The sequence below is a fragment of the Aulonocara stuartgranti genome (assembly GCF_965226115.1).
Source record: "Aulonocara stuartgranti genome assembly, chromosome: 11".
Lineage (NCBI taxonomy): Eukaryota > Metazoa > Chordata > Actinopteri > Cichliformes > Cichlidae > Aulonocara > Aulonocara stuartgranti.
Window position 1 is genome coordinate 12,044,854 of NC_138947.1, and position 13,593 is coordinate 12,058,446.

The 13,593-nt window shown below is 40.6% G+C and overlaps 1 protein-coding gene across 2 annotated transcripts; it reads left to right on the top strand.

Annotated features, from left to right (window-relative positions):
• The first annotated feature begins 1,292 nt into the window (after positions 1-1,292).
• On the top strand, positions 1,293-9,504 carry nmt2 (N-myristoyltransferase 2). Of its 2 annotated transcripts, none has more exons than XM_082550633.1 (12): positions 1,293-1,546; positions 1,864-1,978; positions 2,652-2,793; positions 3,244-3,362; positions 3,449-3,540; positions 3,627-3,743; positions 3,855-4,025; positions 4,474-4,582; positions 4,678-4,848; positions 4,932-5,099; positions 6,469-6,606; positions 7,030-9,504. In XM_082550633.1, the coding sequence occupies exons 1-12, from the start codon at positions 1,434-1,436 to the stop codon at positions 7,048-7,050; spliced, it is 1,476 nt and encodes a 491-aa protein (XP_082406759.1). In that variant the 5' UTR covers positions 1,293-1,433; the 3' UTR covers positions 7,051-9,504. The 2 variants fall into 2 exon arrangements, with proteins under 2 accessions (XP_082406759.1, XP_082406758.1); XM_082550632.1 differs by having other exon boundaries at positions 1,297-1,546; positions 1,861-1,978.
• The last annotated feature ends 4,089 nt before the right edge of the window (positions 9,505-13,593 follow it).

Here is a 13,593-nt window from a genome sequence, read left to right on the forward strand (position 1 = left end):
TTGTCCAGTGTTGGACTGTATACTCACTTTTTTTGTTTTTAGCTGACTGTGTGGTCTTCTGCTTCTGTGCTTCTGCATATCTTGGTCATAACGAGTGGTTATTTGAGTTGCTATCAACTCAAAGCAATCTGGCTATGACCTCTGGCCTCTTCATCCAGAAAGCTGCCGCTCACTCGACCATTCTCTGTAAACTCTATAGAGATGGTTGTGTGGAGAAAAATCCCAGTAAATTGCCAGTTTTTTTTAAAGAAACTGTTAAATTGACCTGTCTAGACCAGCCTGTTTACACACAGGGTGGTTCCCGGTGTCAGATTCACTTAAATCACTTTTCTTCTCTATTCTGATGTTCGGCTTGAACTTCAGCAGGTCATCTTGATCATGCTTGCATTCCTAATTGCACCAAACCGCTGCCATTAGATATTTGCATTACAGAGTAGGTGTACCTAACAAAATCGCCGTTGAGCGTAAATTAATGTCCTTTCTGAGGGTAATTTTCACCATTTTTTTTAAAACAAATTTATTTGTAGTACTTATCATTATAAAGCTTGAGAACATACAATGGTAAAAACATTTCTCATCTTTATTTTCAGATAGGTCAGATATCTACAAAAACATATCAGTTATACCTCCATGGTCCTGACTACAGCCTTCCATAAGGACACCAACACTCCCAGACTCACTGAGGATGGTTTTTATTAACGGATTAATTAGATTAACTTAAGTAACTGATCGGGATCTGTGTGTTTTTATATGTATTTGATATAAGAAAACTGAATAATCCTAAATGATATCAAATCCCCGAAGTTGCTGTCTAAAACATGCCTTATGCAGCGCAGAGTTGTTATATTTTTGTACATTTAAACAGGTATTTTTATTTAATTGTAGCCTTTAGGCTTTTTGTTTCTTCTGCTACATCATCAATTCTTTTCCAGGATGGTTTTGTTTACCTAATTTAAATGTGTTTAAAAATGTTGAAGTAGCAAAAAGTGCTACTTTGCACGTGTTTTTCTCATTGATAGTATGAATTTAGAACACACTTGCTGATAGTCCAGCAGATATCCCAGTATCTAGTTTTAAAAAACTGACAATTTATTTTTACTTTGTATTTTCTTATTTAAAAAAATAATTTTAGATTTTTGTCTTTTTTTTTATTACCTGTAATTTGTAATATGTATTTATTTTCCCTCTCAGTATCAGAAACAAGTGTCTAAAGTGTCTATAACATTTAAATGGCTATATGTTTGAAATAAGGTAAAAGTCTAGTTTGGGTACCACTTGGCTTCATGTTAAAGGCAGCAGCTCAGGTCTGAGTTCCCGCCTTTGGCCTCTAGGCGGCGCGATTTCCTTCGACATTTTCTTTGTTTTTTCCATCTCTCGCCCGCTCCCCGTTAGCTCTGTTAAACGGTGGCTGACTATATTTTTAAAACATTTTTATGATGGCGGAGGACAGTGAATCCGCAGCCAGTCAGCAGAGCCTGGAGCTGGACGACCAGGACACCTGCGGGATAGACGGAGACAACGAGGAGGAGAATGAGCATATGCAAGGGTGAGGGGTGGCCTGTCCGGTCGGCTCGGGGAAACGCAGTAATGATATTCCAGGCAGCCTGCTTGTGAGCGGCTAAGGCAGTGAGCCTGCTAGTATTAGCAGACAGCAAACACAGGCCGTCTTGAACTGTTTATAACGTTGTGACCTCTTTAAAGCTCTCCGACTGAATGACATGGCGGGCAACCATTAAGACAAACCGCTAGCTAGCTAACGTTAAGTAGCTGAGCTGTCATTCGTTGCTATGGTAGCTAACGTTAGCTCTGTGTGCGGGTCTAGCCAGCATCCATCCTCATCGTTTGTTTTCATGTCTGTAGCAGTCCAGGGGGAGAGCTGGGGGCCAAGAGGAAGAAGAAGAAGCAGAAGAGGAAGAAAGAGAAGCCAAGCTCGGGGGGAGCCAAGTCTGACTCTGCCTCGGACTCTCAGGAGATCAAGGTGTGATGGTGATGATGACCCAGTGAAAAGAGTGCACACACCCTTTTTTTTAGGGCAGGGGATACAATACAAAACAAGGTTCTTTTAATATCCTGAAAATAAAAGAGGAGGGGTAAGAAAAGGGAAAGCAACAACCCAGAATTCAGCTTGTTTGCCGTCAATGTGTCATGGTCAGTAAGGTTTTTCCAGCCTTGGCATGCTCCCTGTTTGTATTCTGTAATGAGGTTCTAGAATGAGGTAGTTTATTTTGCTAAAAGGATATATCACAAACTTTTAGCCAGCTGTGAGATTTCTACATACTGCATGCTGCTTTAGAAAAATAAACAATAACTACATCCAGACTCTGATGTTCTGATCAGATGAAGAAAGCAAATCAAGCTTAACCAAATGATTTAATGACAGGGACTGTCATATTTGGGTTTTTGCATTTATAATTTAAAGATCATTGACTTCATCAATCATTTATACAGTGACATGATTAATCCGGTTTCTCTTGCTCAGTGGGAGTATAGTGTGTAGGAAAAGACCTGTGTAAACATGACTATAAGACTGTTTATTTGCATGCACTCTGATGTTGCCTCTCGTCTACATTTAGATTATTTAAAGCATCCAGTGTTTGGTTGAGTGATACAGACATTAAGTAATCTGTGTATGTGTGCCCGCTTTAAATCAGAACCCTGGGCTGCCCATCCAGAAGCTGCAGGACATCCAAAGAGCTATGGAGCTGCTTTCCTGCCAGGGTCCAGCAAAGAGTATAGATGAGGCAGCCAAGCACAAGTACCAGTTCTGGGATACTCAGCCTGTCCCAAAATTAAGTAAGTACTTAGTTAAATTCATTTAAATGAACTGCACTCCTGTTTAAATTGGTATTATTTCCTCTGTCAACAGAAATTATTTTTCTTTCTGCACCAGCGCCATCTGCTGGTTTTATCTCCTCAGTCTGCTGATTTAGGCCAGTATCTTAGAAACATGTCAGCTGCAATGTACAGTAGGGGTCCATGCATTCCCACTGGGCATGCTCAGCAGCATTAGATCAAGCTGTTTCCATAACAGCCATGACCCAACGAGTCAGGCCTTTGTGCAGCCACAGGCTGTGGGGGTTGACGCAGGACAAACAGCAGCAGATTTATATAAAGTCTGATGCCATCAGCGGTTTTGTGCATTGCTCACAGTTTAAGGACATGGAGTTTTATGAGGTCCCGTGGAAGTGTGGTGATTGGAAAACAGTTGCAAACCTTTGACAAAAGGCTGTGCTATTTTTGTAGATGAAGTTGTGACGAGTCACGGGCCAATTGAGGCTGACAAAGAGAACATCAGACAGGAGCCATATTCTTTACCTCAAGGCTTTATGTGGGACACTTTGGATCTCAGTAATGCAGATGTTGTAAGTGCAGTCTTTGTTCAAAATACACCAATGAGATTAATCAGATTAATCAAAACAGAATGATTTATTGTCACGCTCTTTTGCAGCTGAAGGAATTGTACACGTTGTTAAATGAAAATTATGTGGAGGATGATGATAACATGTTCAGATTTGATTATTCTCCAAACTTTCTTAAATGGTAAGCTTCTTCATGTTTATCACATGATGCAGTACAGTAGCTTTAAATGTATGCGGTTATAATAAAAAGATTTTTTCCCCTCTCAGGGCTTTACGTCCACCTGGCTGGTTACCACAGTGGCATTGCGGAGTGAGAGTGTCTTCAAATAAGAAGCTCGTTGGCTTCATCAGTGCCATCCCTGCAGATATACGAGTCTATGATACGTGAGTGTTCATTACTTATTGTATGCATTTGAGAACAGCAGTGATGGGGAAAGTGTTTTACTCATTCAATCCATCCTTTTGTTTCTTTTCTTTTCTCGCTTGTGGCTCCAGGCTGAAGAGGATGGTAGAAATCAACTTCCTGTGTGTTCATAAGAAGCTGCGTTCAAAGCGCGTTGCTCCTGTGCTCATCAGAGAGATAACAAGGAGAGTGAACTTAGAAGGAATATTTCAGGCCGTATACACCGCTGGAGTTGTGCTGCCTAAACCCGTGTCTACATGCAGGTATGTTATTCACTAGTCACACATGTTAAAATATATAAAACAAGGCACTCTCTTTTCATATAAAATTAAAATACCTTTATACTCATGGCATGGTCATATTTAACTTAAAGCTCTGATGGGGGAAAATTGAGTCTACTCTGAATCTTTTCCACCAGTAAAACTCCACCAGTACTTTACTGGTCAAGTTTTCCACTCTTAACCATAGGTTTGCTATTGGTGGAACAACACTAGAAAGATTCAGCCATTCAGTGCCATGAGAATATAAGCATTTTAATTTTTTAATGAAACAGAGTGCCCTGGTGTTTGTTTGTTTTTTGATATGTTAGCTTATACGTATCTCTTCTAAAGAGCACATCTAGTGGAAGTGTTTTGAATTCAGGAAGCACTCCTTTTTTTCTTTTTAATCTTGGTCTCCTGTTTTGTTTTTTTGGGTATTTTTTATCCCCAGGTACTGGCACCGCTCTTTGAACCCTAGAAAGCTTGTGGAAGTTAAATTTTCCCATCTGAGCAGAAACATGACCCTGCAAAGAACCATGAAACTCTACAGACTACCAGATGTAAACACTTACACTCATAAGTCCTGCATCTCGCTGTTCCTCTTGATAGCAGGAACTCTTAGAGATTTTCATTTTGCTCTCTCCACCCTGTGCAGAGCACCAAGACTCCAGGTCTGCGGCCGATGGAAAGGCGCGACGTCGGTCAGGTTACTGAACTGCTACAGAGATACTTGAGACGTTTCCAACTTGCTCCTTCTATGGGAGAGGAGGAGGTGGCTCACTGGTTCTTACCACAGGACAACATAATTGACACATATGTAGTAGAGGTGTGTGGATTCAGATTTGCACCCTGATGTTGATGGCTCTTCTGCACTTAAAGTGACATTGTTCTTGTTTTTATTTCCCTCAGGGTGCTGGTGGCATTCTCACAGATTTCACTAGTTTCTACACTTTGCCCTCGACTGTGATGCATCACCCTCTCCATAGGAGCCTGAAGGCTGCTTACTCTTTTTACAACATTCATACACAAACCCCGCTACTGGACTTAATGAATGATGCACTGATCCTGGCCAAACTGGTAATCTTACTTTCTGCTTTTAAACACTTGCCAGTACCAAAGACAACAGCTGATGAGATCAGTGACATAAACATAAACAGCAACAAGAAGACGCACGTGTGAGGAGGAAAAAATGGCACAATACAGACCAGACTGATTATATAGATGGATAGATATTTTATTTTATGAATACCAAGATGGTTTATGTACTTTTTTTTTTCTTACTTTTTTTTAACGCAAAGCCTTATAAATCATTGGGAGTCAGTGATGTTTGGTTAGATAGATGAGGAGTGAGAGTATGATCCAACATTTTACTTGTGCAGTAGAGGATAAAAGTGAGAGAGACTGACCCGGTCTGATCTTTATTTATTTGAGGCCAGAGCAGGGCTCTGTGCTGAGAACCAAGTTCCATGGTAGTTTTCTATTATCTCAAGTCACTTCCTCTAACATCAGCACTCAAGTTGATTCAGAGTTTCTGGATCTAGATACAAGGACATCTGACCAGTCAAACTTTTTATTGTACCGGAAGCTGAGTGTCTGATTTTACAAATGAAGAGTAAACTGTAATATTAGAAAATATGAAGAGGCTACACACAATAGAGAATGCAGGTGACACAGCTTCTGCAGAAAAGTCAGGGGTGTGAGAGGAAAAACAAAGTTTAGCCTATTTTGATGGCAGAAAGAAAAGCTGACAAAAATGCCAGTTGTGTGAGTTAACAGACTTACTAATATCACAACTTTACCATTAAGAAACACGAGAATCTGATGGGTTATAATCAAGTAGTCCAGTGTTCAGATTTGCATATCGTGGTCTTGTTTTTTGTTTTGCTTTATTTTGTTTTGTTTTTTTTCAGCTGCACCCTCCATGGTGTTGAATAGTCTAAGAGCATGTAAAGAACAAACACAAAAACAGAATTCAAATGTAGACTTAGGCTACCTGCGACTGATATGAAGTCAAGTAGAAATGGGTGTCCAGATTATATTCATGATATTATTGATTAAAAAAACTCAAGAAATAAAATTGAACGAAATAAACTGTATTTATTACTAATAAAATGAATGGTGAAGCTATTTTCACAAGACTTGATCAGTCAGTAGGCAATATAACTGGAATATAACTCAGGTTAGGTTTGCAGCACAAGTTACTATGGCGATGTACCCCGAGAAGAAGTGAACCACTTTCATAGTGCAGAAAACTCAGGGGTAACCCCCAAGGTTACTGGGATAAGCTAAAATCCTTCGTAGTACGGGCCTGGTGTCAACCAGCTGGCAAGGCTACTCTGAGCTCTGCATACAAACGCAAACTGAGAGCAGGGTTTCCCCAGATACTTTTGATAATTTTCTTGCTGCTGTGTTAGTTATCATGGTGTTTGTTCTTTGTGTTTAACAGAAAGGTTTTGATGTGTTCAATGCCTTGGACCTAATGGAGAATAAGGTGTTTCTGGAGAAGCTCAAGTTTGGGATAGGAGATGGAAATCTGCAGTATTACCTCTACAACTGGAAATGTCCCCCTATGGACCCTGATAAGGTCAGTCTCAGGTGGTAATCACACACCAACTATTGGTCAGCATCCTGTGATAAGACTCCATGACAATTAGTGGAAAAAGTGGAAATAGTCTTTGGTTCAGATCTCAGTAGAGCTGCTTCTTGTGCCTGATTGTGCAAGCTTCACAGTCAAATAAGTCTATAGCTTTGAAGCAAATCCACAGAGGCCTGATAAGGAGAAATCATCCTCTGACATGATTGAGTATGCCTTAGATCATGGAAGCCTAGTTTTGATTGGGAAAAAACACAGGACTTTTGGAACAATGTCCTTTTGACAAATTAGACCAAAGTGGAGTTTATCAGTGCAAACACCTCATACCAGCAGTCAAGCACGGAGGTAGAGGGTGATGATTTGCAATTGCTTTGCTAGCCTATGATCATAAAAAGTTTGATCTGTGTGTTTCAGGTTGGCCTGGTCCTTCAGTAGCAGCTCTCTTCACGGCAGCTGCATAAACTCGGGAGGCTCTCAGCGATCTCTGGAAATACCTTACCTGGACACGCAGGTGGCCCGAGCTAGACAATGAGAACTGCGACAGTAAATCCAACCTAGCGCCCGAGTGGAGCTTTCACTCGGCACTTGTATCATCAAAAACATTCTCAGTTCACCCGGAGGTGAAAACTCTTAAACCATCCAACATCCTGAATGTGAAGTCATGCTATGCCTGAAATACTCATACGACACAACGCTCCTGACATAAGCGCTCACGTTTAAAACACACACACACCGGTCTGACACTCGAGGATGCCTTGACATTGTGTATTCTGTTTTAAGTTCTTCTTCCTCAGTAGACACCAATGGACCGGCACGTCATTTAACTTTACTTACGTGGAACTATGTAAATGATAATCAACTAAGCAAGCAAGACCTGACATAATTAACAACTGTTGTAATTTTATTTATCCTGTCCATACAGTTACTGTTCCCAAACCCCTTTCTTCTCCTCCTTTCTGCTCCTGCTGCACTTATTTTTGCTCCAGTTTCATATCAGTGCGGTCAGTCGAGTGTCTCTGCTGGCTGTTTTGGGCCTCAGTAGAATTAGAAATGCTGATCTTAACTTTTAAAATGACAAACTGCAAACACTGAGAGGGAGGAAAAAAGGATTCATCCCACTGGTGCATTGATATACATGTGCTTTGTTAAAGAGCATATGGTAGTTAATTGTACATTTAAAGGCAGATCATATTTATTTGTGTAGTGTGAGTTTGAGGGGTTTGGGAGGGCTGATCCAAAGTATTCTCCTCATGAGTAGCTTAGAAGTCACCGAGTTTGTTCAAAGTGTTTGGGGGTTTGTTTATTTTTTTTAATGAATGTATTGCAGAGACGAAGCACAATTACTCCGTTCTTAAACATACAAAATAAATGGGTCCTCGTTTCAAATCAGATGGGATTGCCCTAGAATCTGAACAGCCATGTTTTTTTTTTTATGAAAGACGGGCGCAGTTTTCACCTTATAAAACCGTTTCTAGAGCTGGCGTTTTTTAATACATTAAAACAACATGTTTGGTTGTACACTCTTTGTAGTAACAAACCCAAGCGTAGGGTTGTTTGCATGTCAGTGGTGTGCTGTCCAGTTAGTAAAGCTGTTCAGTTAGAAGTAATAGGAGCTGGTCTGGTCAGTGCATAAGCAGGGCAGTGAGAATGACGCCGGTGAACGTGGGGAAAAACTTCGATTTTATACAAAAAAATTTAAAGTTTCTGTTTAGAGCCAGGTTTAAAAAAAATGAGGTTTATTTACTATGGAAGGACTCTGTTCAGCAGCGGTTAAAGCAAACAGGGCACATCTTCTGTTACTTTGGTCACTGCCACCCACAGCAGTGGATAAACTGCTCTGTGCTTATTAAACAAAGGACTTGTTTAATCACGGGTGCAGTGGCATCAGCTTGAAGTGTCCTCTCCTCCAGATCCGCTTTCATTGACTTCTCTGGGTTTATTTTTTTTAATGATACTGTATTTTGTGTATGTTTCTTTTTTTTCTACATGTGTTGTGCAGCTAAGTGCGTGAAACAGTTGTGATATTTATAACTGTACCTTCTTTTTCTTTTTTTTAATGTCTTACATCATTTCTTTCCTCCTTTTCAGTATTTAAAACAAACATCACTGTCAGATTTGTGATTTAAGAGCTGGATGAGGATCTTTGATAAAACTGTTTTATTTTTTTGTCTGTGGTGGAGCTGCTGGTTAATTTAAATGTTCTAGTTCCTTAATGTTCACGGGGCTCTGCGTAACTTGCAAGGTAAAGAGGCTGCTTTTTATTTTAATGACTTTATTGTTAATATTTGATGTACTTTTCTAATCATCCCTTTATAGATTAGCCAGAAGAGGATAAATATTTGTCCTGTTGGTGCTTCAGGGCTCAAAGATGTTGTTGTTCTTTTTAAAAATCACTTAAAGGTTGAATGACGTTATCTTCTACAAACGTGTTCCTGGCATTAATTTAACTGAGAGTGGGTCGCTGGGTCAAAGCTGTGTGCCTCATGGATGTTGCTGTGTCACAGATGTGTTGCTTGCAGCTGTCTGAATGAACTGTGAGCATGTCTGTTTCGCTGCTGCATTGATTTATAGCATCAATGTTTCTAGCCACGCCCTTTAGCGAGAACTCTGTCAGAAGTACCTGCCTTATTTAAAGGTTGTTTTTTGGTTTTTTTGGTTTTTTTAAGGTTTGGAGGTGGGGTGAGGGAGGGTGTACTTTTGAAATGTCATAAAGCTTTCTCTAACTGAAGAACAATATTTTTATTCGATTCCATTGTAAGCTGTGAAAAAGCTGAAGAACTTGTACCAGCATCATTTAGACATGACCCCATGCAAATAACAATCTGTTTCAACACACGTCGGCTATACCAGCATGGATATTTGATTGAATAAACTCACTTTAAAAAGGAACACGAGTCATGACTCCTTTGTGACGCACTGCAGGAAACACTTTTTCACAGCACATATTTTGAATTTAAGTATTTGTAATTCAGGCACCACAGTGGTTAGCACTATTGCCTCACAGCAAAAAGGTCCTCAGTTCAATTCCACCATCAGGCTGGGATCTTTTCCATTTATTAATACTAATTTTATTAGAAATAAGTAATGGAGCTGATATTTTGTTTGGGATGTGTGGTGTTATGTCTGTGTCTGCAGAGGCAATGTCATTTCCTGCAAAGGATTAATAAAGGATCTTTCTATCGATCTTAATCTTTCCCCTCCAGCCATCGATTTTCTGCTTATCCGGGTCACGGGAGCAGCAGTCTAAGCAGAGGCACTCAGACCTCCCTTCCCAGGAGGGCATCAAGACATTCCCAATTCAACCAAGTGATGTAATCTCCCACTACCTTTGTCCATCTATAGATATTTACAGCAAACTAAACTTGGAAAATGATCATTAAGTTGGCTCATTTTTGCCTATGAGGTCTAAAACTTCTGCTTACATTTCAACATGAATGTACTACTACTTTCTACTTAGTACCCGAGTAATCCAGCAGAACAGCTCCAAGATGGTGGTGGTGTAAAGGCAGCCCTCTCTATGATATAGAGGAAATATATTTCATTTGAGGGTCAAATATTACAAGCTCCATTTAAAACAAACAGCACTATCAAAATACCAGGAAAAACTTAATTGCCTTTAAAAAAAACAATGTGTGCAGACCAGCTTTAATTGTGGACAAATTGAAATTCAAACTTCAGTCAGGTATAAATATACCCAAACGGTATATTTTTTTTTCTGTCCACCAAAGTAAATATGATTCAATAGATTTTTGTAATTCCACGAAAAATCACCTTGCCCGGTGGGCCAATGGCCAGTCCAGCTATGGTCATTACGAGGGAAATTTCTTTTGCAGTTTGTCTGAAAAGATGGACTTGCGCTTCGGGATCCTTTAAACATCATCAGGCGCGTTGCTACGCGCTGTCTGTCCTGTCTGTGAGCTCACAAAGCAGCAGTACGGGGATGAATGACGTCACACACATGGATCCTCTGTCGGAATATAGTAAAACCGAGGACGGTTGGTTAGTTGGCTTAGTCCTCCTTTGATCGAATCAAAGGATCAAAGGATCGAAGAGAGCTGACGTCATGGCTGACGTCACGGTCGCTGCCAGAAAAATCTATAAATAGACCCCAGTTTCTTTAACTCGGCATTTCAAGAAACACCTTGTTGTTTTCGCAAGCCAGGAATCCTTGGGAAAGAGAACAGTTTAACACTGAAATTATTCAGTTAGCGGTTTTGTTTTGTTTTTTGCGAAACTTTTATAGAAATGTCACAGGAACCGTCCAGCAATTCAGTGTCTCACAGAGAAACGAGAGAGGAAGGACCGTCCAACTCAGGGGAGAGAGGAATAGTCCAGGGCATGGAGCCCAAAAAGAAAATTCGCATAAGCGAGATAGAGGGGGTGCCCGTAAAGATAACACTGCAGATTGGAGCACTTGAGCAAAATGTGCATGAACTTGAGGAAATGCAAGAGTTTCTCCTTGAACAGAACAACACCATTGTTGTTCAGCTGTCCAAGGCTGAAAGCGAGAGAAATGAACTAAAGAAACGGAATGCAGATCTCGAGAAAGCTTTGAAAACTATTCAGTGTCAAGTGGAAGAATTACAGTTTTCAAAAACCAAAAATGCTGCTGAACCTGAGGGACTTGAGACTCCTGTTGCTCAACCACCTCAGGATGAGGTTCAGGGTACTGGTATGTGGCATCGTGGTGCCAAATGCCTACTTAAAGTAGGTTTAGGTCTTGCCACAGCGGCCCTTATTGTTCCTGCAGCTTTCTGGGTCTTCTCAAAGATGTCCACCTGACGTGAATGACCCAGCTGCTCCCTGTGGCATTGTGTTTATAACTGATGCGCACCTGCGGACCACTTATGTGCACCCCAGGTGCGTCCACCTCCCCTGCTTTCCAACCACGGTCCACCAACTACACCAACCTCCGATAACTATGCAGTGCTCTCCTTTAAGTTTTATTTTGCCCCTCACCCCCCAACCAGTCGCGGCAGATGACTGCCCCTTCTTGAACCTGGTTCTGCCTCAGGTTTCTTCCTGTGAAAGGGAGTTTTTCCTGGCCACCGTTGCCCAGTGCTTGTTCATAGGGGATCATTTGATTGTTGGGGTTTATTCTTTAAAATGTCATTTTATTTAAATTATTTCAGGTGAGGGGTTCACTTGATAGGGAGCACAAAAAGCTGCAAATAAAAAATTTTTTAAAAAAGGTGTATTTAGCTGCAAATCAAAAATAAAAAAAAAACAAATATTAAATTTCCCTACTGCTTCGTTTATTTACTTAAAAGAACAGCTTTAAATTTTGTGTGATAGTGTCATGGCCCTTGGTCAAGTGATCCAGGGTTTATCTTTTGGACTGTGTGAATCTGGTTTAATTTGTGTCCTTTGATTTAATAGTATTCATGGTTCTGTTTCTCGTCTCCCATGTGTCCATGTTGCTTTTGTATGTCGTGTCTCTTTAGCCGCCGCAGCAGTGGGCGGGCACATCCACATCATCCACGTCGCCGCCAACATACGTTGTATGTTTAGACCATTTATATCATTTGACATCCACAGGACATAGAGGTTCGAAAGACACTGAGTCATGCAATACCTTTAATGAGAATACTGTCAGTGAACACTGATGAGCTTCTGCTTCTTTAATGAGCCATAATTCTCATTAAAGAAGCAGGTTGGCTCATAAAGTGCTCTGTAGTTATCTAATGCAACTGCCATTTGTTTCAGGACATAACCACAATCTGTAATCAACACAGGGTTTATTGAACTGTCGGCTGTGCAGACAACATGGCACGCATGAAAAATGGGTAAGGACATTTTGTGAACACTCATAGTTGATGTCTTAATTATGGGAATAGCTACTATGTAATTGATGCTTCCTATTCTATCAGATAAGGTGCACCTTGTGTGGAAGTTAAGTTGGCTCATTTTTGCCTATGAGGTCTAAAACTTCTGCTTACATTTCAACATGAATGTACTACTACTTTCTACTTAGTACCCGAGTAATCCAGCAGAACAGCTCCAAGATGGTGGTGGTGTAAAGGCAGCCCTCTCTATGATATAGAGGAAATATATTTCATTTGAGGGTCAAATATTACAAGCTCCATTTAAAACAAACAGCACTATCAAAATACCAGGAAAAACTTAATTGCCTTTAAAAAAAACAATGTGTGCAGACCAGCTTTAATTGTGGACAAATTGAAATTCAAACTTCAGTCAGGTATAAATATACCCAAACGGTATATTTTTTTTTTCTGTCCACCAAAGTAAATATGATTCAATAGATTTTTGTAATTCCACGAAAAATCACCTTGCCCGGTGGAACGATGGCCAGTCCAGCTATGGTCATTACGAGGGAAATTTCTTTTGCAGTTTGTCTGAAAAGATGGACTTGCGCTTCGGGATCCTTTAAACATCATCAGACGCGTTGCTACGCGCTGTCTGTCCTGTCTGTGAGCTCACAAAGCAGCAGTACGGGGATGAATGACGTCACACACATGGATCCTCTGTCGGAATATAGTAAAACCGAGGACGGTTGGTTAGTTGGCTTAGTCCTCCTTTGATCGAATCAAAGGATCAAAGGATCGAAGAGAGCTGACGTCATGGCTGACGTCACGGTCGCTGCCAGAAAAATCTATAAATAGACCCCAGTTTCTTTAACTCGGCATTTCAAGAAACACCTTGTTGTTTTCGCAAGCCAGGAATCCTTGGGAAAGAGAACAGTTTAACACTGAAATTATTCAGTTAGCGGTTTTGTTTTGTTTTTTGCGAAACTTTTATAGAAATGTCACAGGAACTGTCCAGCAATTCAGTGTCTCACAGAGAAACGAGAGAGGAAGGACCGTCCAACTCAGGGGAGAGAGGAATAGTCCAGGGCATGGAGCCCAAAAAGAAAATTCGCATAAGCGAGATAGAGGGGGTGCCCGTAAAGATAACACTGCAGATTGGAGCACTTGAGCAAAATGTGCATGAACTTGAGGAAATGCAAGAGTTTCTCCT

Excerpts from the sequence above, each read along its gene's own strand:
- nmt2 (XM_082550632.1), top strand. The coding sequence starts at position 1,434 with ATGATGGCGGAGGACAGTGAATCCGCAGCCAGTCAGCAGAGCCTGGAG. Across the intron at positions 5,100-6,468 it reads CACTGATCCTGGCCAAACTG|AAAGGTTTTGATGTGTTCAA; the intron begins GTAATCTTACTT and ends TGTGTTTAACAG. Across the intron at positions 6,607-7,029 it reads CCCCTATGGACCCTGATAAG|GTTGGCCTGGTCCTTCAGTA; the intron begins GTCAGTCTCAGG and ends TGTGTGTTTCAG.